A 22,850-nucleotide genomic window follows, 5' to 3' on the forward strand; every position below is an offset into this window, starting at 1 on the left:
CCCAACCCATGCCTTACCCCCAGTCACCCACCCCCCCATGACCAGTCTTAACCCTTGACTCCCAGTGCATGTGCTTCCTGGAGGATGACACTTGATGACATGGAGATGATCATTATTAGTGTAAGACATCTTTGCACATACTTTATAAAAACATTTTACATTTTAAGAATAAGCTTAATTCATCCCAACGTTTTCCATCCGGATGTATTAAAGACTAAACTGATTAAACTGCAACAACTTAATAACCTCATGAAGGCGTTTGTGTGTGTGTTGTCATCACAACATTACCAGCTGGTGTTTACCACTCATGCTCATTTTCAAACACAATCAGAAAAAACAAAAAGAAATCTCATCTCACAGTGCAACTGAGTAAGTGAATGTGTGAACCAGAGCTCAGGATGTGCTCAGCCCCACTGGCCCCCTGCTGGTCTGCATGTAGGCCAGTCCTTCCCTCTAAAAAAAGAAAAAGTATGCTGCCATGCCGAACCACGCCTGCACCGAGGCTGCTCGCTAGTCCCTCCCCTCCTCCCTCCTCTCCCTCCTCCATGCTCCTCTTCCTGCCTTGCCTGTCAACCACAAAGAGCCGGGGCCTCAGCAGGGAGTTTGGCTGTTGTACCATCGCATTATTCGTCTCTGTGACGCCGCAAAGAACCGCCAACGAAACTCAGAAGCTCACCGGGCCGAGTCCACGTCGAGGCCGCAGCGCCGCAGTGTTTAAGGGCAGCTTCACACTTGGTCTAGATACCCGAGTCTGTACTTTCTTTCTTCATTGTCTAGCAGGCAGAGTCATTACACACAAGAGTCACCCCAAACACTTGATAGATTTGGGGACAGGTATCCTTAATTACACTATTCCTCACCTACGTCATCCATCGACACTCTTTATTTAACGTCACCTGACCCGGTCTGTATCCTCGTACAACAGCTCGTATGACGTCTGTCCTCATTTTACTAATTTCAATCAATTTCCGCTCGTTACATGCAGACAGTAACTCTACTTATTTAGGTTTAGGCAACAAAACTGTACTTGGTTAGGTTTAGGAAAAGATTGTTGTTTGGGTTAACATAAAAACGAACAGTGACTACACTACGCAAGTTACGATACAAATTAATCTACATCGACTTCTCGTTTAACACGGAGAACAAACAGCGATCTCCTGGCTGAACGATGGATGTTTGTTGGACCCATCCTTCCTGTGTGTGCTATTGTGGTCTTCATACTTCTAATTTCGTGGGATATCTACGAATGCAGGATGAGACCAGCCTGAAGGCCGCGTAGAGCGTGGTAGTGTGAGGCGCACCGTAGGTCCACTGAGGTTAGAATGGGCTGACAATAACACAACAAAACCTGCAAAGCTTCAAGCCAAGTGTGAAAACGCACCAAGTTTGTCCAACCCTAAAACACAACGGCTGCTGCCCGTCTCTCTGATTTTCAAAAGCCAACTCCCCCAAACATTTTATAGAGTTCGGCGTCACAGACGACCCTAAGCCATGCTCTTTGGGCCACAGTGTGAGTGTGTGTGTGTGTGTGGTTGACAGGCACAGTGCTTTGTGCTCCATCTTGTGTGGCCTGCTTGCCCCCCAGAGATCAGTGCATTTGGTTCTATAAAAAAAAAAAGCGTTCTGCTGTACCAGATTGGATGATGACCTTTAGAGTCTTTGAATTATGATTTTCCTTATTTCCTCTCTTATTCCTTCTTTCGTCTTTTCTTTTGTCTTTTGACTTTTTCCCTTCTGTCTTTCTCCCGTTTATATCTACTAAGAGCCGTTATGTTTGCAGTTGGTTATGATTTATTGGGTTTGATCCCCCCCCCCCCCCCCTCTCTCTCTTTGACCTCTCTTTCCTCCGCTGTTGTTTTTTGTTTTCTTTGTGTTTGGATAGAGGGAGGTTTGTGCCGCTGTCGTGTGTTTGAACTGACTCGTGTTCTCCGTCTGTAGGATAACTTCATCAACTTGAGCTTCCTGAGGCTGTTCAGGGCGGCTCGCCTCATCAAGCTGCTGAGACAGGGCGAGACCATCCGCATCCTGCTGTGGACCTTCGTCCAGTCCTTCAAGGTATCCGGTCGACGGACAGACACGCGTCTAAAGTACATACAATGGCATATATATATATATATATATATACACACACGTATACACTTCCTCTGTCTCCTTCTTCTTCTCTGGTAGGCTCTGCCGTACGTGTGCCTGCTCATCGCCATGCTCTTCTTCATCTACGCCATCATCGGCATGCAGGTGAGTAGCTGCAACTTTCAATTTAGCATTCGATATGTTTTATGTCGGCATGTCACGCTAATTAAATCACAATATATGGACATGACCTCGGTCGTTTTTTACCTTTAACAATATATGGATACGACCTTGATGATATTTGACCGACGGTACATTTTTAATAATATTCATGTCCAAACAAAAGTAATGTTTGGACATGAACTTCTGAGCCCGATATTGCTGGTTGTGTTTACTAAACAGCAGGGTTTAAAGATCATGGGCCTGAGAGAATTTTAATATTCTCTTCACAGTCCAATTCTGATGTCAGAATATTCTTGGGACTTAAAGGTTTACTGCTCTTTGAAAGAGTGTACTTGCATAATTATGCCACTATATTATCAATATATCAGGGGCATAAAATGACAATAATATTGTGTACTATTTATATGTTGAATGACTTTTAGGGTCAGTCGGTTTTCTCTGCAGATGTGTGAACAGCTGGAAGAAACGTTCACATCCTTCATCTCAGTAAACGTACCAATACCACAATGTAAAAATACTACATTACCAATAAAAGACCTGTATTCAGAGATGAGATGTAAAGAACTAAAGTACAGAAGTAATACTCAAAACTAAAGGTACTAAGGGTACTTAGGCTCCTGTCGGTGTTATACTGCGGATTATAATGCCATTTTACTGAACTGATACAATAACGTGTACACAACATTTTCATGCTGGAGAATACACAGTAATGTTTGGGTTTTGTTGTTGTTGTTGTGGTCGCTTTCTTTCTCCACCGTTTCACGCGTTTAGTTGTTTGGGAACTTGGCTCTGGACGACGACAGCGCCATCAACGAGCACAATAACTTCAGAACCTTCATCATGGCCCTGATGCTGCTGTTCAGGTGAGTCTGAGTCTTGTGTGAGGTTTACACAACGTCATTTTCTGATGTGACGGACGTATTTCGTACGTGTTATTATCTTTCCGGTGAATTCTCGTGTTCCCAAAGCAGCGCTGGGTTTGAGTAGATGCTGACCACTGATGCCTCTCCATTCAACGCATTCTGCTCTTTCCTGTTTTTCTCCGTGTGTTTGCCGTCGTGCAGGAGCGCTACGGGCGAGGCATGGCACGACATCATGCTGGCTTGTCTGGGCAGTAAGGAATGTGACCCGGACTCAGGGAACACGGAACCTGAATGTGGCAGCACCTTCGCCTACACCTACTTTGTCTCCTTCATCTTCCTCTGCTCCTTCCTGGTGAGAACAAAAACAACTTCAACCAGTTCAATAATCAATGTGTTTTTGTTCTTTTTATTGAATCCAGTTACTTCTCCTTTGTAGAGGATGTGAATCTAACCTATTTGTCACAAAAATACCTTTTAAAAGCTTACTAATGCTCAACTTCTTTCATTATGCAAACTGCAAAACATTTATTCACAAACACGAATGCGTGAGTGCGAGAGACGTTTTTTTACGCCGTAAAATGACGCAGCCAGCCTGCAGCCAAACCGTCTTCACGTAAGTTTGTGGACCTAAACGGACTCCCTTTGGACAAGTCTGATCCCGTGCATGTCGTGCATTAAAGCAGGACATTGACGGGACATGCTGTGTATTTCGCACACTCTCTGTAACAGTGAATAAAGACCTACGCGTTGTTCCTTAACTTCATTCTCTTCTGTCTGGATGTCCAGGTGATGGTTTTACACTTCAGCTTCTATCTTTATCTTTTTAACCTGTTTTCTCTGCTGAATCAGTCATCAGACATCCTGCATATATCCTTCATATTGTTGACCCTTCTGAAAAAATGTTTCTTCTTCCGTCTAGATTTAGATGATTTTTATGCAGAGTGCAGTTAGTGAGAGTGTAGCTCCAAGCTAACGTCGCTCTGACAGCTTTGATGAAGTAGGAGAAGGGGGCGGGGCTTACCCAAAGGTTAATTAAGTGTTTCATTGAGCCAAATTGTTCGTCATTTCGACTTTACATTGTTGATGTCAAGAAAGGCACAAAACAACAACTTTTGGAGGCTCTGAAAAAGTTTGAAAGATTTAAAAAAAGAAGGAAACGTTTTATTATTTTTGCGTTGAGCTCTTTCACCTCGTCCTCGTTTCCAGATGCTGAATCTGTTCGTGGCCGTCATCATGGACAACTTTGAGTACCTGACCAGAGACTCCTCCATCCTGGGGCCGCATCACCTGGACGAGTATGTAAGGATATGGGCCGAGTACGACCCGGCCGCCTGGTGAGTGGCACACGAAAACAACACCACGCACGTGAAGTAGCAAATACACAAACAGGCGAGCTGCTGTGGACCGATGTTAGATATGTCTGCACATGTTTGACAGTCTTATGCTGAATGTAAACCATCTTATCTCTTAACCCTTGACTTTCTCTCCCGTCCCCCCAAAAAAAAACGGGGGGAAAAAGAGTTGTGATGTCGTCCGGGAAGAGTTGTGGTGAAACAGGATGGTGTGATGATAGCAGTTTGAAGTGGGTCGGTTAAAGCCGGCCTGAGAATAAAGGGTTATCCAGCTGTCTCTCTGCCTCTCTCTCTCTCTCTCTCTCTCTCTTCCTCTCTGAACTTTCCACAAGTGAGTCCACAGTTGAGATGACCCTCTCCTCTTCCTCTTCCTCTTCTGCCCTCTGTAATGAGTGTCTGCATGAGAGGATTTCTCAATGTAAATAAATGCTCTCTCCTCTTCTCCCGTTTCTTCTTCTCTATCATCGTATCTCTCTCTCTCTCTCTCTCTCTGTGTTCTGTGTGTTCCCTCACTTAACCTCCCCTCCTTGTATTTTTCTTGCAGCGGGCGCATACATTATAAGGATATGTACAGTTTATTGCGAGTTATCTCCCCTCCCCTGGGCCTTGGCAAGAAATGCCCACATAGGGTGGCCTGCAAGGTTTGGACAAAAGCCCCTAAAGCACAACCTTAAAACGCAACCTGCTCGCCTTTAAGAGACGGAATGAATGTCGCTCTTTATCACTTTTGAAACAAATGATTTTCCTTCAACGTTTTATTTCATTTGGTTTTTCCGTTTGGGTTTGCATTATTCAGTTGTTTTAATCATTTCACCATTGAATCATTTCTTTTTTGTGGGGGGGGGTATGTTGTATATGCATTCTGACATGACAATGAGAATGTTTGGGACAATGCAGAAATGCACACACACTCTTGTACACACACACACAAGCATGAGGTGGTGCACTGCACTCGCTATTGTCTTCTGACTGAACGCTGGGAACAATGACACCGATGTGTTGACTTTTAGTTGAGCTTCACGTAAACACCAGAGTCTAGACTCCAGTCAGCCGTTGTCTTTGAGTTCTGCTTGCTGCTAATTTTTTGCCTGGGCAGAAAAAAACGGTTTGGAGCAATGTGCATTTTTGTTCTTGTTTGAGTTTTGGGGATTTTCGATTGAGGGAGGCGGGGTTTCACTTTAGTACCAGAGACTTGTGCAGAGAGGGCTTGGTCTGAATACTAGCCACGTGTCATCGAGGCTCAAGAGTCTGCAGGTTTGTTTGCTGCTGTTGTGGTTGGAATGAAAAGAAACTGCAGATTCGTGTGCCTCCGTGGCACACATGTGTGTGTGTGAACCGCTGTGCTTAAGCAGCCTGTAATATTTAATCCATGTACATATTTTAAAGCCACTTTATGTCCTGAAAGTCTGATTTCTTCTTTTTTAATCCTGCACAGAGTGGCTTTAAGGATTCAAGGAATTAAAACGAGTGTTCGGCCTGTTACAAGCTCCTCACAAAGAATGCACGCAACAATGCAAAGGGATATGCATGACGTGCTGATTGGACAATTAAATGTCTAAAGTCCCAAAATTTGCTAGAACTTTGCAGCGATATCGAGCTGCTTAAACTGCAAACTACCAGAGAAGAAACTAAACAACACAACGCCATCTCGCCTACTCAACCTTGATCCTGCAGCAGCTTGCGTCTCTTTTGCGTATCATAAAACCACAAGTTTTCCACCTTTTCATGGTAAATATATGGAAATTCTTTATTAGGATTAACCCCTTGAGATGTACCATCTCGTTTCCAAAGGGGTCCTCAACGACAATTATACAAAACAAAAATAACAAGATAATTAAACAACACCACATGAGAAAAAATACATAAATAAAGGCAATAAAGTGCGATAATAAGACACACATAATGAGGAATACTCCCGACTCAGACCACATTGATTACCTCCCGTGTTAGCGTTGGTTGCGTGAGCACAGAGCCGGTGTATCCCGCATGCTTGTTGTCGGCACCCCTTGAGTGGAGAGTGTAACGGGCCTTATGTGGTAACAGTTTGTATTCACTGCTACCGAATGGAATACTTCAATGACGTGGCCAAACCTGCTCTGTTTGTGGTTTCTGGTGTTTGGGGAAAGAAGGAAAGGGGCAGGGTGTGTGTGTGTGTGTGTGTGGTTCGGGGCAGGGACTCCACATGAAAAGGTCTTGTGTCCACCAGGTACCTCTTAGTAACTCGCCGTGTCGACAGATGCTCGTGGGAAGAATCGTTGAGATCTTTTTTAAGGTGCCGCGGCCTTCGGGGGTCAGTTCAAATCATCCAAACAACATATTTTACAACTTACCCCTGGTGATATCCAGCAGTGCACGTCGCTTCGGTGGCATACGATGAGGTGTTGAGTATTTATATTTACTGATGGCTTATGTGGCTCGAGCAAATAGTTTGCATGGTTCAACTGAGCTCAGATGCTTTGCTGATTTTATTATGTTGTATTTCCACAGAGTGAAATAAATAAGTAACCATGCATCATTGCAGTCACAATCAAACGACAGTAAAACGAGTTCATAGGAGCGTCAGGGCCTGTGAGGAGAGATGCAATTAATAATGCAGTTACATTGAGTTACATTTCAAGGTAAACGGATTTTCTCACGGATTTGGAGCACGTGGTTAGTGTTGCGATTTAAGACGACAACAAAAAATCCTACAAAACTTCTTCATTAGGTTTAAGCGACAGAACTACTTGGTTCGGTTTAGGCAACAGATGCAACGCATCCTCCACCCTGACTCATTTGAAACGTGTTTGTGATACAAAAGCAAACGTGATCCGAGATTTTTTTTTAAATACGCTCCCATTCAAAAAGTAGTCGACGATGCAGTTTCTTTGCATTGGAACGTAGTGTTCTGCTGGCTGCCACGAGAGGTTTAAGCGAGGAAACATTCCGACGATGGCGGTGGACTGAGGCCTGTAGCCGTTAGCCCAGTTTGGGTATCACACGAACATCTGGAGGCGCAGCTGTGAGCGGAAGGTTTCCCGGTGGACACGCAGCCTCGGTAACAGACTGCATTGACTCGTCGTTGTGACTCACTCCGATCTCTGCAGCGGTGCTTTTCTTTGCCTGCTAGAAGCCCCGCTGCCAGTTCTATCCGAGCGGCGAAAGAGGGCAGAGAACAACAACAACAACAAAATCCCAAATCCCCTTTTCACCTCGCATAGAACGGTTTATCTCAACAACTAACTAACTAAACTAAATAACACCTCCTCCAAATCTCCCCTCCTTCCCCAACCTTTCTTTCTCCCTCTCTCCCTTCCTCTCCTCTCCCCTACTTTATGGTAAACCAGACTAGAAGCCACGTAACACACTCCCCCGTTCTCTCTCTTTCCCTTGCTTTCTCTCTTTCTCTCGCCACAGCAACCACATGTCCACAGCGATCAAAACAATAACCTCTGTGTATTTGTTTCCCCTCCCTCTTCCTTTCCTTTGTCGGTTTCTTTTCTTTTTGTTTTCCTCCTCCTGTCTCCTCCAAACACTCCTCTGTGCGTCTGCGTCCTCCCTCCCTCTCCCTACCCCTCGTCATTTTTATTTTTTTTCCGTTTTCTCGTCGTCCGTCTTTGTTTGTCCTGTCTGTCGTGTGTGTGTGTGTGTGTGTGTGTGTGTGTGTGTGTGTGTGTGTGCGTCTGTTGGAACGCATGTGTGTGTTGGTGGCCACCCCAGCGGCCGGATCAGTTACACAGACATGTATCAGATGCTAAGACACATGTGTCCGCCGCTAGGCCTCGGGAAGAGGTGTCCCGCCCGGGTCGCCTATAAGGTAGACTCGCCCCCCACCTCACCCCTCTGCCCCCCTACAACCACCACCCCACCTCCCTCTCTCCCTCCCTTCTCCCTTCACCCCCCCCCCCCCCATCCCTCCTCCCTTTCCCCTCCCATCTCCGTCCTTATACCTCCCCATCGCCGATGAGGAGAACCTCTCCTCTCTCATCTGCTGAAACCGCCCCCCCACCCGTTCCTTCTCCTCCTCTCCCCCCTCTCTCCTCCACCTCCCTCCCTCCTCCCAGCGGTGTTCTCCTCATTGTCTGTTAGTGGTGGTTGTGGTGGTGGTGAGCGCTGTCCTCTCCTCTCTCTCTCTCTCCGACCGCGGGGATGGAGTGATGGGCTTTTGTCGTGAAGTGAAGTGAAGTGATAGTGGAGTGGTAGTCGATCCTCTTTTCTTTTATCCCCCCCGTCAGACCGCAGGAGTAAGGGAACGGAGGAGGCTTTGCCAGTCCTTCTGCAACCTGCACGGACGCACGCACGCAAGAAAATCCAGTCGTAAAAACACACCGATAGAGCACAGATCTGACAAAGAATTCCCGTAACAAATTAAGACGCTTAAAAAAAAGTAAGCAAACTACCTCTGATCGTTTTCTAATTGATGCCTGCATGTTTTACCGAGCTGCATTTTGCAGGATACGTAAATCAAATATTAAATACGCTTGTTCAATACGCCTGCTTTCGACACCATTGTTGAGCAAAAATGCAAAATGTATAAATAGATCATATTTTCTGACCACAAAATCCCAATTTATGTGATATCGCTTTGATTCATTTAAAGATGACATCCTGTAAATGACGCCAAGGACCCCAGGACACAAATTGTTTGAAGTCATTACTGATATTCTTTGTGAGCATACGTATACGGCATTATGTACACATTGTATTGTTTCACAATAAGAAACGGAAATCATGTGAAAATCTTTAGTGTTGAGGCCCTCAAACAAACATCTAAAGTGCAACTATTTGCCGACGATGCGGGTACAGAAGGACCGGCAAGGGTGTCTGTCTTCAGTTCTCTGCGTCTCTTATTCCTGTGGATGGCACTATAGTGCACACATAAACCACACTACTGTACCGCTCACTGTGCACATATACAAATAATAATAATAAAGTGGGTAGGAAAAGTTCTGGCCCCTCTAGTTTTTCGTCTTTTTTTCAAGATGCCTATTTTTTTTTTTGACACCCAAGGAAAACGTCAGCGTCGTTTGGCTTCTCTTTGTGTCTCAGACCAGCAGGGTAAAGATTCGGGTCGGGCATTTCAGCATCCGCTGCCTCGTTGTCTTTGTTGTCCAACTTTTCTCTCGACCATAAAGCCCTACTCTCTCCTCTCCTTTATTCTCTCTCTTATTGACATCCAGATTAGCCTGACAGATAATGTGGAGCTCCTTTCATTTCTCCGATGACGCTTGTCAATGATACTCTGAAAAGTAGCAACGCAAAAGCCAAATATCTTCCATCCGTCACCAATTAACAGTGTGAAATGTGAGCATCAACTGTAAAGCTAATCTACCTGAGCTAACGTCTTTGCACCACAAAGCTTTTATTATTGGAACTTCTTTTATTTATTTTTTTAAATTCCAATATTGATAAAAAATGATACTTAATCTGACTTCCTTTAGATGAAATACGCATAGTGTACATACAATTAAAATGGCTGTGTTATTGGATTTAAATCTGACCAGACATTCAACGTTTTCAGTACTCGACAGTTTTTCCAAATTTTGGTCAAATAGTATTGCGCTTCGATCGCCAGTCCGTCTTAAACTGAAACTCCCTCTTTACTGTCCTGACTTGCTTGTGAAGTTACATATAAAGTAATATTAACTACACTGAACTATTCTGTAGAGCAGGATGACTTTGATCAAATAATGCAAACGTTCCGTTGTGCTAAACTCCTACTGAATCTGGGTGTCAGTCCGTCTTTTCCTGCTGCTCTGCTCTCCGCTTCATTTTTTACTCATTTTTGTTGTTTACTCGTTTTGTTCTACCTCTCAGTTTCCTCTCTTTCTGTCAAGTCTTCTGTCCCTCTGCCTCCACGTCCACTTGTCCGTCAGCGATCAGCAATCCACCTTCATTTCCTCATCCCTCTCTCCGCCCCAAGCCGGCTCTGTCTCTACCTTACCTCTCCGTTTCTTCTTCTGTTTCTCTCCAGAATGTCAACCTGTATCAGCAGTGGTCCCCATCACATACTTCAGCCATCAAAGCCTTCCAGTATTCATTGACACAACTTCACACAAAACAAAGTCCATTAAAGGACATTTTTGAGATCAGAAACTCCTCGTGGTTTCTTGGTAGAACAGAGAGGGGAAGGTTAGACATCAAGACCTTTCTGACACTCATCACTCGTAATGCTTACAGGCAAAGCTCTTGATCCTCCCTTTAGTAGACACAAGGCCTTCCCTTACTTTTGATATCCGTGTATCGCTGCTGACCTCTTCTTAGTAAACTTATGTCAGTGTTGTTTTTAGTCCTCGTCTTTATCTCTTGTCTTGTTCTTGTAATTCTCAGCCTCTCTCCTCTCTTTCCTTTCTATCTGCACACACACACACACACACACATCTCTCTGTTATTCCCAACTGAACCACTTTCTCTTGATTCCTCTTTTACTCTTTCAGTGTTTTCACGATCCTCCTCTCCTCATTCTCGCCCTTCCCTTTATATCTGTAACTACATCTCATGACCGAGCTTAGAGCCGCCTGTAGTTTAACTCGACTAACCGCTTTCCCTACCATGTGTCCCCTTTGGTAGACCCCGTCCCCTTACCCTACAGTTCTACTACTATAAAGTCTGGTTGGTCCAAAACAAAAAATACAGAAAGAACCTCAATCATCTCTTTTTGATCTTCTCTATTATTTTTTTCTTCTTCCAGGGAATGCCACAACTCTAATCCTCTCTAACTTTGACAACCCCCTTAAGACACTGCACACGTTTGGCATTGAGAGAGATCTTGACTTGAAATGAAATACTACCATCGCTATCCAATTTGACTTTGATTTAAGGGAACCATGAATGTAAAAGCGTAGAGAGCAAAATGATTAGAAATGAATCTGTAAATCAGTAGGATCAATCCAAGTTGGATTGAGGATACTCTCTTTGTGCGGATGCACGGCTACTTGTACTGTGAAAGTGGGTTTTGAGGGAAGTCGGGGGGGGAGGGGGAGGGGAGGGTTTGAGGGCTGGGTAGGTGGGGAGAGTTTGGGCTTAGATAATGGGAGTGAAGTAAAGGCATGTTGCATGCTTTGTGTGTCCAGGGTTTGTGGGATTTTTTTTTCCAGGAGGGTGTTGTGTCGCATGCGATCGTCGCACTCTCTGTCGCATGGCTATGGGCGACACTGAGCCCGCCTGCTGCACGCCGAGCGCTGTGGATGTTGGCCGATGCCCACCAGCCTGCCGCAACACTTGGCTTTGGGCATGCCTGACACTCGCACACACTCAGGAACACACGAGCATGCATACAACCCCGCCATCGTACTGCCGTGCTTGCCAATCGTGAGTGCCCAACGCTCATGTTCGTAGGTAAATCCAATGGACGCCAACTGGTCGGATAGGAACGGCAAGCGGCCCCAGTTGGGCCCAGCTTGTTTTGTTCTATCCGCAGGTTTCTCCATTGGTTTTACCTGGTACAGTATACTTTGTAAAAGACAGGGAACCTCCTTACAGGTAGGGGGAGCTCTATAGCAGATGCCTCAGTTAAATATAACAACAGCAGTCTCCTGAAAAATAGCAGAATTACACCAGTGATACTGTTATTGTTCTCCAGTCGACCTATTTTGTCTTCAAAGGACTGCAATTAAGCACCCTTAATTGCAGTCTGTGAAAATAGTTGTGTGTAAGTGGGCAGGGAGGGATTAGGGTTGGGTGGTGGGGGGGGGGGGGTATGGGGGTTTGGTGTATGTGTACTGTTTAATATTTATATCTACATGTGTGTAACAACAGAGATGTGTAAATGCGCCAATGCATTCACACATTTGGGGAACATGGGCACAGGTTGGGTCGGAGGCCATTCTGGCTCCGATTGTTCTTCCTTGTGGTTCTCGGCTGTCACAGTTGCTTAGCAGCAGATGGCCTCCGTTGGATAGCTGTGCTGTTTCGTAGAGTATCGCTGGAAACACAGGAGACGCAAGTTTCTTTCTTCAAGCAAATGCATGCACTAATGAAGTTACCAAAACTGTGCGGCAGCCTTTAACACACGAATGCTCAACCGTCACTTCATGTAGGACGAATTTGTCAGAGGACTTTTAGAACTCAAGTGCCTCAAGTTGAAATTTACTGACTTGACTTTTTAAGCATTGATCAGAATCATATCTGACAGAATCAAAGTGACACTCAGTCATCCTTTCCTCGACTCTAATCTGTTCAAGTGAACATTAAATGAAACCAATCCACCATTGGCTGTTGTCTATGGAGCTCTCTCAACCCCTGGCCCCCCCAGCCCCTCACCCCTTCCCCTTCCTGGAGGTTCAGGCACAGCACACTTTAGCGAGGACACGTCCCTTTCTCATCCTCTCATCCCGACTGGCTCTCCACAGAGGCTGCTGCGCATGGATCTGCCGGTTGCAGATGACAACTCGGTGCATTTTAACTCCACCCTCATGGCTCTGATCAGGACAGCACTGGATATAAAGATTGCCAAGGGTACGGCCCTCAAGTACTCTCTACCCTTTACTCTACCTGTTGCTTTCTTGTCTGTCACTCTTGGGTATTCCTGGGTATGACTTTATCACCTCTCAATTTCTGTCTGTCTCTCCACAACAAGAATGATCTAGATTATTGTATGAAATATAACAAAACTCTAACAAATAACCTTTTTGTTTTGGGTGAATGTGTGCACGCGTGAATGGATAAATACATTTTATTTGGGGATTTTGTGCCATTGTGCCTTCCTTTTGGCCTGTACCTTCTTGCCCTGTGTTTATGTGTGTGGGGGGGGGGGGGGTGTTTGCATATGTATGGATGTATGCATGCGTGCTGTCTGTGTGTTCAAATGATGTGCGTGTGTGTGTGTGTGGGCACTCTGGTTTTGCGGGGGCCACTCAGGCGGTGCAGACAAGCACCAGATGGATGCGGAGCTGAGAAAGGAGATGATGGCTATTTGGCCGAATTTATCGCAGAAGACACTGGACTTGCTGGTTACGCCGCACAAGGGTAAGTTGCAGACTTATGGCGCATAGTGATGTGTGTGTGTGTGTGTGTGTGTGTCTCCGATCACCAACTCACCAAGAGGACAGCTTCTACCAGCCAGTGTCATCCACTGCTTCGCATCTCCTGATCAGGCCACTACAGCATAAACACACATACTGAACATACATATAAATAGATGTATACGCCCGCGTAGTTTCTGTGTATCCAGACGTCTCCGACACTGTGGTCCAGAGGAAATATCTCCGGCCGGATTGCCATGACATTGGGTATCAAGATTCATTGCTCGCAGGATATGTATAATAAACGTTGGTGTCTCATGTAGCATCGCTATTGGGTGACTTGTGGCACAGGTAGAGCCACAAGTCAGTCTCTAAACGCTTCGCTCAACTAGAGACCCTTGTTTTGTTGCTAAAACTTGGTGAAAACAATTATAGTTTTAATAAAACCTGTATAGCAGAACCAATCCAAAGTCTTTATGGTGGCTCCTTATATTGGGGGCGGGGACATGCAGAAGTCGTGTGCTTGTTAACAATGTCGTAGCAGAAACACGTGCACAGAACTGTTGTTGCTACAGCGGCTCTGCTAGCATGCTAACAAACACACTCAGGCATCTCACTCGCTGTTCAAAGTTTAAAAGAATAAGAATAATCTGGGAGCTCTCCTTTTGCCGGTAAATGGCTCCAGAATGTGACTCGCGGTCACACGTTTTACTCCTCCAGAATCTCTGACCGCCTCCCGGCTCTCTCCAACGGAGCCGCGTCCTAGACGGGGCCGATCCCCACGTGGTACCCCCTTTACCTCCCAATGCATGTAGATAGCTTCCCTCGTCTCCCCCAGCGTCGCTCGCCACACGGTTGGAGGCTGGGCTCTTCATCCTTTTACTTCGCTAACACTGAGCTTGACGTCGGTTTCAGTTCATTTAGGCTTTCAAATAGACACAGACGGACGACAATCCGACACATAGATCACATCAGAGTGAACACGGTAGCGCACACACCTTCACTGATCTCTCCACCCATTCAGAAAGGCCTGGTATCAGGGGGTGCCTGCTATAGAAGATCCTCTATAGAAGTCTTTTCACTACAGGAAGAATTAAACAACAACTGAACTAGTAAAACAGATCTAGGCTAATAGGTTTATTCAAAATTATTGTGATGAATGACCTTTTTCAGTGCTAGTGAAATGCTAGTGAAATGATGCATGTTTAGCAAAAGCACCAAGTTGTTTGGCTAAATGCATGGCAGCTAATGAGGTGTATTACACACATAGGTATGAGATATGTGTGGCCATATATTATCACACGTTTCTACACGTTTTAATGCTGTACGACTTGTAGCCATGCCACTTTGAAAAGGACACCACTCCTTCAGTTACCTACGCGGTTCGGTTATTGGACAACCAAAACAAAGCTCAATATTTTTCTGATTTTAAATGTTCTGTGTGTTCCATCCAAACTCTGGGGATACATGTCCGGAGTTTTTAGAAAAACATTGAGCTCCTGTTTCCCAGGGATAGTTTGACTGAGGCGTCCACGTGTTTCCTAGTGAGGTGGCTACCGGGTCCTCAGCCTTAATGTTGAGGTTAAACAAACTCACGGTTTGACACGGTTAGGTGACAGTGAAGTAATACGAGAATGCTAAATGGTATAGTATAGGAAACGCATCTGCCTGTGAAAAGACTATTGGCTTTGTTGTGTTAATAATTGTACAGTGTTGTAATATTTTATTTCTTGGTTGTACACCACAGAGTGAGCTCAGTTCTGTTTCAGTTGAAGCTTCACAGGGAACGTTTAGACAGTGGTTACCAATGTTGCTTGAAGACAACAAAAGACCATTTTTACTTTCTGTTACGATGAGTATTTTCCTCCTTTTATTTTGAATGCCTCATCTCAGCCCCAAAATTTGTCAACTTGGCATATTTTCCTGGGGGTAAAATGTAAATCTACATTCTGCACTTGCAGTGCTCAGAAGTACATCATCAGCAAACAAACAGACCCGCCTAACTTGCCTTTTTATGCATATAGCTGTACATAATATCATTACATTAAATGATTTCAAGCCCTGTGTTGGAAAGATTTACTAGCCAATGAGAATGAGGTTTTGTGAACCCAAAGGATGCATGCACGCATGAAAGTTAAGTATGTTTGCATGCATATTATAATGCATATTTAAAAGCACATGTTTGTCCCTCTCTGTGAGCGTTTTTATGCTCCTCCAACACAGTGTTTGTCGCTTACAATTATTGGTTACCACTGACCAAATACTCTTAGATGATGGAATTATCCGAAATTCGAGAACCAAACATTTAGATTAAACTTTCTAGGAGTTGACGTGAAACAGAATTGTCCCAGCTGCTGTGTGTATTCTGCATGTTGTCAGTGATTTGCGTTTTTAATCTTTTTGTCTCGTGCCCCACTCCCATCCCCCCCCAACGGCTCAGGGTCCCATCTCACTCGGGTCTAATCTTGCAGGGTAACTTGTCATTTTCTCAGCAGCCACAGACTTGACGGTGGGCAAAATCTACGCTGCCATGATGATCATGGAATACTACCGGCAGAGCAAGACGAAAAAGCTGCAGGCGCTGCGAGAGGAACAGGTAGACTCCCTCCCAGAGAAATTCACAGAACGCAAAAAGACACCTTTATTCCTTTTTTACTCTTCCGCCTCCTGCCAGTCCTCTTCTTGTTTGATACCGCCTCCACTAGCCCTTGGACTGAATTTTGCCTTTCTTCTGCCAAATATGGATTTAAACGCACAAGAACCATGTCTTGTACATTTAAATCCAACGTAAGCTCACGGCTACACTTCCAAACAAACCCTCACTTCCTCAGGTTTTCTTGTCTTCACGTGTTCACCCAAACCCGACCTCCCTCTCAGCCTGTGCTGTACCTTTTGTTAGCATGCTACTTTAAAACAAAATCTGCGTCCTTTTTTTTCCAGCACCTTGTCGCTCTCTTGGCCAGCCTTTTGTCACGCTTGCAAACAGAGGGTGTTTGACTTTCTCGAGCTAGTTAGCGACCTTTTCGGCTGCTTTTTGATTTTCTTTTCACCGCGGGCTGTTTGCACCTGGCGAGGAGGATTAAGGTGTTGCAAAGGTTTACCGATTTACAAATATGTTTTTGTTGTTGTTGGTAATGTTCTGAGCATTGATGATGACACCACATGGCCTTACCTTCTTGTTCCCTGTCAGTGCTCTTCCCTCTCTTGTCGATGAATGCCTTTGAGATGCACTCGCTCTCTGTCTCTGTATTTTTTGGATCCACACTGCGGACGTGTGGGGAAACATCTCTCCACTCATAATACCTCCTGTTCACTCCTGCTGTTTCAGCGCTTGATCCCAAATTTGACGTGAAACAACAAAATCCAAATTTTGCTCTTGACTAAGATAACGGTATTTCCATTTTGCCGAACGAAGGAGTGCACCGGTGGATGGAGAGTATGTTCGTCTTTTTTTACAGTGTGAATACAGTATGTGTTGGTATGTTCTTGAATGCAGCCATCCCATTGGACTGAATGGACAGGTCCACACAGGCTCTCTCAACATCAGCAGAACACAAGGGCTTTAACCAGTCTGTGTGTCTGTCAGTCTGTCCCGCCATCTCTATCTCGTACCTCATGTCGTTCTCCCTCTCTCCTCTCACTGTGCTCTTTGTTTACATAATGCCGTACCATTTTAAAGGAAGAATCCATCCAAAAAAAACAATGAAACAATAGCTAATGGTAACTAATGTACTTATACATGTTATTAAAACATGAAAATGTTTTAGTATAGTAGTAATTGTTACTATAAAGTCGTCATTATTCCAATAACAGTAAACCCGGGGTTGGTCTGTTGCACCGCACATGTGGATGTGATTTAAAGCTTCATGTATCGTTCAGTTAAATAGGCTTCAGGAACGGTGCGGGCAGGAAAACTGCTAGAACGTTGTTTTGAAAGAACGTCGAGACCACTTGTACACAGACAACTGGTCTCATGTCACAGTGTAAAGGAATCAAGTGGTGGATTTTTTCTTGAACTCATTTGTCGTTCTCGTCTCTCTCCTCCTCCTCCTCCTGTGTATTCTTCATGCCCAGTTGCGCCTCAATCGTCCTTTTTCAGTGTTTGTTTATCTGTTTATTGTGTCTCTGTCGTTCTCCTGTTCCGTCACCCTGTTATGGAGTCTGTTGTCCCTCATTCCTGTCTTCCATGTCGTCTCTGTCCCTCTGATGCTCTCCCTTTATCTTTCCAGGAAGAGATGGGACCTTGACTTGTCAAGCTCTCCCTATTTGGTCAATCCAGGTCGATTGTCACCAAGTTGCTCTAACCAAGACCCATTCTCTCCAGTCTGTGTGTTCATGAGTCTGTCTGTCTGCCTGTCTGTCTGCCGTGGTGGTGGTTAGTGGGATGTTGAGTGGAGGTTCCTGTGACCAGTATGTAATCACTTTGGGACCATTCATTTATACACATGCCGCTTCTGAAACACACGCCATCGAAGCCGGTGTCTGCGTTCGGTGTTTGGCGTTCATGTTTTTTCATCATAATCCATCTAAATATTATGTGCCGTAAATTTCTTCAAGCCAGTGTCAAACCAGACTGTCGAGAGACAAACATGAGCCATTTCCCTTTGTGGCACAGGAAACGACCACTGGACAGGATTAGACACACAAAAACAAAAAAATGCAGCATTTTTTAAAGCTGCTCCTCAGATTGTTTCTGTTAAAGAGGAGGAAATAGAAGGCTTTCGGTTGTCATTAAATACCCTCTAACAACCATATTGTAGGACTAAAACACCTTGAGGGCCAAAGTCAACAGTTGAATTGATATTTCTTACACTCAACAGCCACCAAATTGTTTTCATGCTTAGATAAAGTTGGCCATAACTTAGATGTTGCGGAAGAAACAGTATAAATCAGCTTTCTGTGTGGCTGTTTTCTTCTATACTTGTATGGATTTGGGATTTAACGCAATACGGGTCTTTAAAGCTGCATTCTCTCTAGTGTCCACCAGGGGGCGACTCCTCTGGTTGTATAGAAGTCTATGATAAAATGACTCTACTTCTCTCTTGATTTATTACCTCAGTAAACATTGTAAACATGAGTTTATGGTCTCAATCTCTAGTTTCAAGTCTTCTTCAATACAGCATGATGTTCATTTAGTACATTATGGTCCATTTAGAGTCAAACAGACCATAAAGCAGGGGATGCTAAGATGGCAACGGCAGTCCCAAACCATTGGGTGACGTCACGATGACTACGTCCACTTCTTAAATACAGTCTATGGTCAGTTCAAGGAACTCTTCCCAACAGGAAGTTGGATCACAGATCTGCGAACAACAACCGTTTAATGTCACAAGAACCCACATTTGGAAATAAATCTCCCACATCTGACAACTTCCTTAGAACCTTTGGCCAAATTAGAAACAGTTTTGTGCAGATATCTGCAACTCTGTGACAACAGATTTGATACATTTGTTAGATTTAGATTCAGGAAGCAACTGCAAAGCCTCTATTTCCTCCTTCACTCGCCAAATAACCAGTGATTCTAGACGTCTGTTTGAGTTGTATGTTTAAATATAGAATGTTTTGATGTACATTGTAGACAGACAAACTTCCTGTCCAGCAGATCAGCCTGAAGTGTCAGAGGAGGTTTGGACATCTGTCTGTTTCTGAACCGGCCTCGATTCCATCTACACTCATTTAGCATTCAGCCTTTAGCCTCCAGGCTGTGGAGGGACATGACGAAGGCTGTAGCAGTCATGAACCGTCGCCTCTAAGCCACTCCTGAGAGGACTCCATTACCCAGGATCCCCTGGGAGGAAAGCTGCCTGACCTCTGACCTGATGGAAGCAGAAGTTGTTTTTTAATACAACTGGTTCAGGTTCAGATGTCCTCTTCCCACAAAATGGCATATTACTCAAAATGTCTTTTTTGATGAAGGATCACACCGATTGTCAAACTACTATTTTTGAGTAAAATGTCTTTTTTGATGATGTGTTTCATGAGCTTTGTAATCTGGTCCAAGACCTGTGATTTAAGAGCAATCGTACCTCAAATGCCTAAGGTAGAAGTTCCCCTCTGACACAGATCTGAGATCAGCTTCCGTCCCTGAACATCAAACCAAACTCATAGAAATAACAAAAAAGTCAAATAGTCTTAGAGTTAGCTGTGTCCCTTTTTAAAAACGCTTATTCAGTGTGGTTAGCAGATCCCAGATCAGTAGTCTGGCAGGGAACTTTACCTTGGATACCCACAGCCATGTGTTTGCCGATGGCGCCCCCGTGTGGGTGCATGCTGCGAGTGCATCCTGTGTTTGTGTCCTGTGTCTGCCCCCTGAGTGTGCCTGATGCCAGCCTGCAGGCCATGTCGTGTATCTCACACAGAACCGAACGCCATTAATGTTTCAGCGCATGGAGCCGCCCTCTGAGGGAGGGGGCACGGACGGCCAGGGGGGTCAGGGCCTCAACGGCCTCCCCAGCACCCAGCCAGACAACCCCAACAGCATGTGAGTAGACCGGGCAGGGGGAGGGGCCCTATATGTACACATTCATTCTGTTGCCCCCTGGGTCGGATTGTTGGGGACATCTTGCCTCTAATCTTAACGTGTGAATATCTGACAACAAAGTGAACATGAAGCAAAGATACCAAAATAAATAATAATTAAGATCAGACTCTGGTGAATTACGTAGTCAGTTATTAATATTTGGCTTGAGGGATGGTGAGGCCATCTGGTTTATTTTACCTTTCGTAAGTAATACATTTATCATGTTAGCATTCTAGGGTTACAAAGTACGGAGTAAACTGATGAAAGTTCAGCCAAGAACACTGATAGTCTAGACATCAGCCCCAACAAACTGAGGTCCAGATGTCCTGAAATGGCCGTTGTACATCATACAGAGTACTCTGATCGTTTTTAGACTGTCTTGAGCACAAGCACGACCCAATAGGTTGTTTGAACATGCAGCTTTTTATGACCCATATTTACATTCATTGTTAGGCGACCACCTCTAGTGGTCGTCGGAATTTGAGTGAGCAAAAGGAGGAAGGAGTGGACGGACGGGTCAAACAAACACAGGACTTTGACTCAGGAGACCGCTGTTTGGGTACCCTGTGAAAAACAAAAAGTCAACATTGACTTATTTTAACTTAAGTCAACTTATGTATTGTACTTTACATGCGTCACACATGCAATCATAGCTCAACTCACATATGTAAACCTGCAACATTTCGGTATGAGGGCGTGTTGATCTCCCGCCACCAGTAGGAGCTGTAATTCGACTTACAAACTACCTATGAGGACGTGTTGGATAATAAGCTTTTATTCTGTAGGCATTCACAAAAACATTGAAATGTCGTCTCTGGCATCACAATAGTATTCCCCCCTGACTTGTGTGTATGTGTGGGCACCAGACCTCCAGAGGGTGGCATGACTGAGAGCCAATCGTGGGTGACGGCCAAAGCGCAGGAAATGTTCCAGAAGACGGGTAACTGGAGCCCCGACAGACCGTACCCCGACGATGTCCACGACAACCGTCACAACCCGCAGGTATGATGAGCACAAAAAAAACGCTTCACGTCGTCGACGGTTCGACTCCAACCACGCCAGTTATGTTCAACTGTAGAGATTTCTGAGCCCTCTGAGTTTAGCAAATGCAAAAGCAGTCTTTCTACGGAAAAAGAGACAAATTAAAGCCAGTTTTTTTAAACTTGCAATGTGTGAAAATCTGGTCACAGGGGCCGCTTTTCACCTCCACTACTGGGCCCAAACGATCCAAATTTAAAGTCAGTCATCTACTACGATCTAACAGCAGGGCAATAGTACCACTTCTGCCGGGAGGAGAGCGGTTGCAGCTCTGGAAGCGGACCTTCAGTTAGCGGTTAGCTGTAGCATTTGGCGTTTATCCGGTGCAGGGGGTCACAGCGGGCTGGTGGAGTGCTGGGTCTAACCTGTGTCATGGCAGCAACAGGAAGTCTACTGATGTGGTTTGCTGAGACGTGGTCTCCGGGATAAGACCCCCCTGGTATTGGGGTTTTGCGCTGGCTGAATGTGACTTGCTACAGCTAACCTTAGACTGAAGGTCCGTCTCCCGGAGCCGTTTGCCCAAACCTTCCTCCCTGCAAAGTGGTCTCCCAAAAACGCATATTTCTTTGCCTTTTCAGGTAAGTAGTTCATATCAGATTATCTTTTCGTATCATATTTAACCTGGATGGATAAAAGATGATCAATCAAAATCCATGGGGCATCTAATTAGAGTCTTTCAAGATAAAAACCTTGAGGAATTGTCAGACCTAAATCCAGTTTCCTGTCTCTGATATGAGGTGATTTGACGCAACTGCAGTTGAAGAGCTCCACCTTAATAATGCCCTGTTTGATGCCCTTGTTGTGTAGAAGATCAAGAACTAAATCTACACTGTCATCCTTGAACACAAAAGAGTTCTAAACAACCTCCAATGACTTAGTTCAGTATCTGTAGTGCTGGATGTTGCTGCGGTTCCTCCGGTGTATAAGACCTAAGTGTCTCTTTGTCCCTTTGAGCTCTTCTCTTCTTCCTCTTTATTCATCTTCCTGCTCGAAGTCCACATCTCCCTTATTCTCTTCCTACTCACTGAGTTTTCCCTCTTTTCACTCTTCAAACTCTGAGTCGATGGCTAGGAGTCAGTAGATGTGTTTTGTGATGTACACCTTCTCCTCCTCACTGCCCCTTACCTTCATTCGTCTGTTGGGACGTCCCTACTCCCCCAGCCCCTCATCTCTCTCTCTTCACTCCCATGACTAACGTTCAAAGATGTATATGGATTTGGAATTGCATTTACATGCCAACAGTATTGCACACTGTATTGCACTTATCGATACATTGTATCACGTTCATGCCATACAACCTCCACCAATATTTATATGACCTATGAAGTTAGGTAACGTAAAGTTAAGCAGTAAATTACTTGCACTTACCTGATGAGTTGGCTAACGTTGACTAGCTATGCTTGTGTCGTTAGCGAACTAGCGTTATTGTTGGCACAACAGAAGAAAAAAACGCAAAAAATGCTAACACTAATGTCAGTTTGCTAACGACAATAGCAAAGCTAGCTAACGTTAGCAAACTCATTAAGTTAGTAAAAGTGATTTTCTGCTCAAGGTTAAGTTTAACATTATTGTTAGCCTGGAGCTCCTCAGCTGGACCTTTCTCAATCTAATCGTTACCCACCTCCAAATGTGTAATTCTAAAACACAACAAAGGTTGGCAACAGTTCATTAATGTAAATTGCATAGATGAAGACATAAGACTGAAAACTAAAAAGGAACATAACAAACTTCCTGATACATCATTGAATTTGTTTCATATCCGTTACTCCTCAGTTAGTGCCTCCCCCCCTCCCCTCCACCCCTCCCCCGTCAGAGTCCCCTCCCTCAGCAGACAGTGGTCACGCCCCCCCTCTTGTTGTGTTTTACAGACGGTAGAGATGAG

At 44.7% G+C, this 22,850-nt stretch overlaps 1 protein-coding gene across 1 annotated transcript in view; it reads left to right on the forward strand.

Annotated features, from left to right (window-relative positions):
* Window positions 1-22,850, forward strand: part of cacna1ab (calcium channel, voltage-dependent, P/Q type, alpha 1A subunit, b) — a 110,884-nt gene that overhangs the window by 77,777 nt on the left and 10,257 nt on the right. The window contains exons 35-46 of the mRNA XM_076083010.1: window positions 1,939-2,055; window positions 2,170-2,235; window positions 3,025-3,116; window positions 3,318-3,468; window positions 4,323-4,450; window positions 5,013-5,109; window positions 12,799-12,904; window positions 13,307-13,414; window positions 15,903-16,006; window positions 19,794-19,891; window positions 20,797-20,932; window positions 22,837-22,850. The exon at window positions 22,837-22,850 is cut by the window's right edge and continues 100 nt beyond it. Coding sequence (XP_075939125.1) covers window positions 1,939-2,055; window positions 2,170-2,235; window positions 3,025-3,116; window positions 3,318-3,468; window positions 4,323-4,450; window positions 5,013-5,109; window positions 12,799-12,904; window positions 13,307-13,414; window positions 15,903-16,006; window positions 19,794-19,891; window positions 20,797-20,932; window positions 22,837-22,850 — 1,217 coding nt within the window. The remainder of the gene's footprint in view (window positions 1-1,938; window positions 2,056-2,169; window positions 2,236-3,024; window positions 3,117-3,317; window positions 3,469-4,322; window positions 4,451-5,012; window positions 5,110-12,798; window positions 12,905-13,306; window positions 13,415-15,902; window positions 16,007-19,793; window positions 19,892-20,796; window positions 20,933-22,836) is intronic.

The sequence above is a fragment of the Anarhichas minor genome, unplaced genomic scaffold (assembly GCF_050575085.1).
Source record: "Anarhichas minor isolate MPS153535 unplaced genomic scaffold, ASM5057508v1 ptg000114l, whole genome shotgun sequence".
Classification (NCBI taxonomy): domain Eukaryota; kingdom Metazoa; phylum Chordata; class Actinopteri; order Perciformes; family Anarhichadidae; genus Anarhichas; species Anarhichas minor.